At 44.7% G+C, this 3,815-nt stretch overlaps 1 protein-coding gene across 1 annotated transcript; it reads left to right on the top strand.

The window, feature by feature from the left end:
• Nucleotides 1-259: 259 nt before the first annotated feature.
• Nucleotides 260-1,811, top strand: RTL3 (retrotransposon Gag like 3). Its single transcript, XM_049643264.1, is given in 6 exon segments — nucleotides 260-384; nucleotides 525-588; nucleotides 723-915; nucleotides 951-1,184; nucleotides 1,187-1,306; nucleotides 1,309-1,811. Coding segments are annotated over 6 exon segments (1,239 nt in total).
• The last annotated feature ends 2,004 nt before the right edge of the window (nucleotides 1,812-3,815 follow it).

Genomic DNA, 3,815 nt, shown 5'->3' with positions numbered 1-3,815 from the left:
TCTTCCTCATGAGTGCCTTCTACAGTTTCTCATCTTCAGATCCCACTCTCTTTACAGTGTATTTCACACCTTCTTTGCTGACCACCGGAGGCTCCAGGTGACCTGGAAATCAAACTTGGTGGGGCCCAAATCCCTACCGCCTGGAAAATTCACAGAGCCTGACATCTTTTAGAAAGGATTTTTTTCTAAAAGGAGCTTTTAGAAGAACTACCCAATTTTCCCTTGGTAACAAACTGCCAAACCAAGCCCATTTCCACAGATGGTGGAGGACTTAGCAGCCTCCTGTATTGCTTTGAAGTTCAAGAATGAAATTCTGAAGGCCCAAGTGCAGTGGCCAATGGAACAAAATGTTGTCCTATAGGCTCAGATCCCAGAGCTCCAGAAGCCCTGAACAACCAAGGAGGTTCAACCACTCCAGAATCCTTCAGAGACCCAGGATCCTAGGAACCCCCAGAACCCTTGGATCTCCCAACAGTCTGAGAGAACCAAGAATTCCCAGGAGTTGAGGATCCCTCATATCTCAGAGAGCCCCAGAAGCTCCCAGCCTGGGAGCCCCTAGCTTCCCAGGAGCATCAGAAAACACCAATGGTACAGGAGACAAAGAAGACTTCGGAACCCCCAGCAGCCCCAGAGTCCCTGGAGCTTCCAGGAACTCATGAGTCCCAGGCACCTTCAGTGGTCTATGAGCTCTCAGCAGCCTGAAATTCCAAAATTTCCTACAGGTCAAAAAGCTCCAGAAGCATCCAATGGCCCAGGAGGCCTACAAAGCCCTAGAAGTTAAGAAGGCCCAGGAGCTCCCAGATACCCGGGATGCCCCAGTGGCCCAGAAGGCCCAGAATTCAGAGCACCAAGATCTTCCAAGTTCCAGGAGCCCCAGGAGGTACCAGGAAACTGCAACGCACCTGGAACCCCTAAGCTTCCAACTCTCCAGGAGTTACTGGAAACTAGAGTGCTCCATGAGCCCCTGGATCCTTTAGATGCCCAAGAATTCCTAGAGCCCTCACCACTCCAGGAGTCCCTAAAGGGTCTAATAGCTGCTTTGGCATCAGCAGGTTCAGAGTTCCCACAGTCCCCCAGTGAGCTAGAGGCTGAAGCTTTCTCCCTAGAATACTGTTTAGCCTTCAGCGGAGATGTCCAGAAGCTTTCTGAGTTCCTGGTTCAATTGAATAGTTACATGAGAGTCAGTTACATGTAGAAGCAGCTGTGATGAGCTTTGTTGGCAAGTGCTTCTCAGATGAGGCAGGGATGTGATTTCAGCCCTTACTAGATATACAAAGCCCCCTGCTGGAGCAATTTGAAAATTTCATACGGTGCTCCAGGATACTTTTGACAATCCAGAAAACATGGAATATGTCAGTCACTGCATCCATCAGCTCTGCCAAAGGGAGGATCCTGCACATCAGTATGTGATCCACTTCCATCTCATTGCTCAAGAGCTAAACTGGAATGAAAGCACTCTCTGCATACAATTTCAGGAAGGGCTTGACAGTTCTATACCAGATGAACTGTCTCACACAAGCCCAGCCACTGTCCTATCTAATCTGATCACTCAATGCCTAGAAGATAAGCTAAGCTGTAAACCTGATCCAAATCCACAAGGAGCAAGGCACTCTGAGGAAAGACCTGGGCCTGAAAGTTCACTAGCTGAAAACCAGCCTGTGCAAGCTTCAAGCAATTGCCTACACCTCAGTGAAGCTGAACAGGCCCACTGCTGTGAAGCCCACTTGTGGCTCTGCTGTGGTCATCCTTGTCATGTTGCCAGAGATTGTCCTGTCAAGCTTCATCATGCACAGCAGGCAGGAAACATTTGAGGCATAGCAGGAAGGGGGAACCCCGGTGGGCCAATCTACAAATATGCATCCCCCTCACTTCCAATATCCATGTCTCATACCCTATGGCTTACTGTTGAAATCCTACTGGGAAGACAACAGTTCTTTGGGCAAGCAATGGTGGATTCAGGCTGCTACAGAAACAGCATTGACCATTTTGTGGTTCTTAGAGAGAAGCTGCCCTTCTGCAATAATATCTTCCCTCTGATGCTTGAAATGGTAAATGAGCGTCCACTGATTAATGGACCCATAACCAAGGAAACACCAACTGTGGAAGTTAAAATTGTAAACCATGTTGAAGAGCTCCAGTTTGCCATTATTCATGTGCCATGGTACCCTCTGATTCTTGGAATTCACTGGCTTGAAACACATGATCCAAACACTGAATGGAGTGCATTGTGTCCTTTCCATCCCATTATTGTCACTACAATTGCTTCAGACACAGGTGGCATAGAAGATGTCATGATGAAATAAGTGCTGAATACATCTTGCGTCCTAGTGACTGCTCCTAATGACCTGTCTTCTGATACCTCAGTTGTCGTCAGCATTTGCTGCTCTCAGAGTCTTCCACTGAATCTCTGAGAATGAAATAAGGGAGTTGTACAATGACACTGCCTCTCCGATCATGCAATGATCTCACATCAGGCAATAAACCTGATGACTTTGAGCTATTTTTTTTCACCAACTCTGCATGCCCCCACCTTGAACCCTGTGTTAATGTGGGGCTGTTTTAATTATAATTGATGTTAACAATATGCATGAAAATAAATATTAGAAACTAACATTGAAAAAGTGTAATTGTTAGCCTGACTTGACTTTTTATCAAGATTTTCTTCAGCACAACAATTGCAACATTTTCTCAATGAAGAAAATAAAATTGCAAGTGATATTTTTTAAAAAAATCAATAAACATTGACAATTTCTAATGCTGTTTGAATTTTTTCATTGCTTAGCTGAAGGAAGAGGAAAGGGACAAGTAAATTGGGAGAGAGGGGATTGGAAAAGGCTTAACGTTTGGGTGAGGTTCTGAATATTCCAGGAATAGTCAGATCAGTGGGTGATGGGGTAGGGGCCAATGGAGAGAGTAGGGGAATAGTTGTGGTAAATGGAAATTGGTTAAGGTATGGAGGGATTAGGGGAAAGGTAGAGGGAAGTTGAGAAGAGGGTTTAGGGAAGATTGGGAGGAAAAATTGGAAAGGTTTCAGTTGAGAGCTAGGTGGTGCTGAGGGCAGGGGTGACAGGAAGGGAAAATTCCTACAAAAATAAAGGGGGCAGAAACAGAGATATTGAGCAGCTTTAAAAGAAATTTTTTGGACTTCATAAGTTAACCAAACAAAAGCACTGAAGAAGGTAATGAGGCCCCTCAGTGACCCAACTTTCTCAGTAAAGTGACAAGTTCTTATTCTCTGCGCCAGGGAAATTTGCCCTAGGGCTCAAGACTGTTAATCTCTTTTTGCTGATGCATAGACATGAGGTGGCAGGGATCAACTTTCAACACATGCAGTTCATTATTAGTCAACTATACCTCTCTATATATACAGGTTGCTCTGCCCTGCTAACCATGCTGCTTGCATGACACACAGAGAACCAAGTCAATGAAAGGAACTTATGTTCTTATGGGCCTGAGAGGGGGTAGTGTCCTAACTTAAAATCACACAAACATACACATTCCCACAAACTACAGGGTGAGGGGAATCGAGGGTGGGAGCTTTAGGTAAGATATAAAAAAATGATCAAAGTAAACTCTAGTGTTTTTCCTCTGTGTTTTCAACATTCCTTTGAGAGTCTCTTTCTAAGGCCACTTGAAGGAGATTCTGACTTACTTAGACAAATAATCAAATACATAATCATAACCCTAGAAGGAGATAAAAGAGGAACCTACCATTCATTGAGCCCCTAATATGTTCCAGCTACAATATTAGGCATATCATACACATTAACTTATGCCTCAGAATAACCCAGTGAAGAATGTATGTTTGCTCCTAT

The sequence above is a fragment of the Panthera uncia genome, chromosome X, assembly GCF_023721935.1.
Source record: "Panthera uncia isolate 11264 chromosome X, Puncia_PCG_1.0, whole genome shotgun sequence".
In the NCBI taxonomy this organism is placed as follows: Eukaryota; Metazoa; Chordata; class Mammalia; order Carnivora; family Felidae; genus Panthera; species Panthera uncia.
Note: the sequence above shows the minus strand (reverse complement) of the source record. Positions and strands in the feature narration are given on the sequence as shown.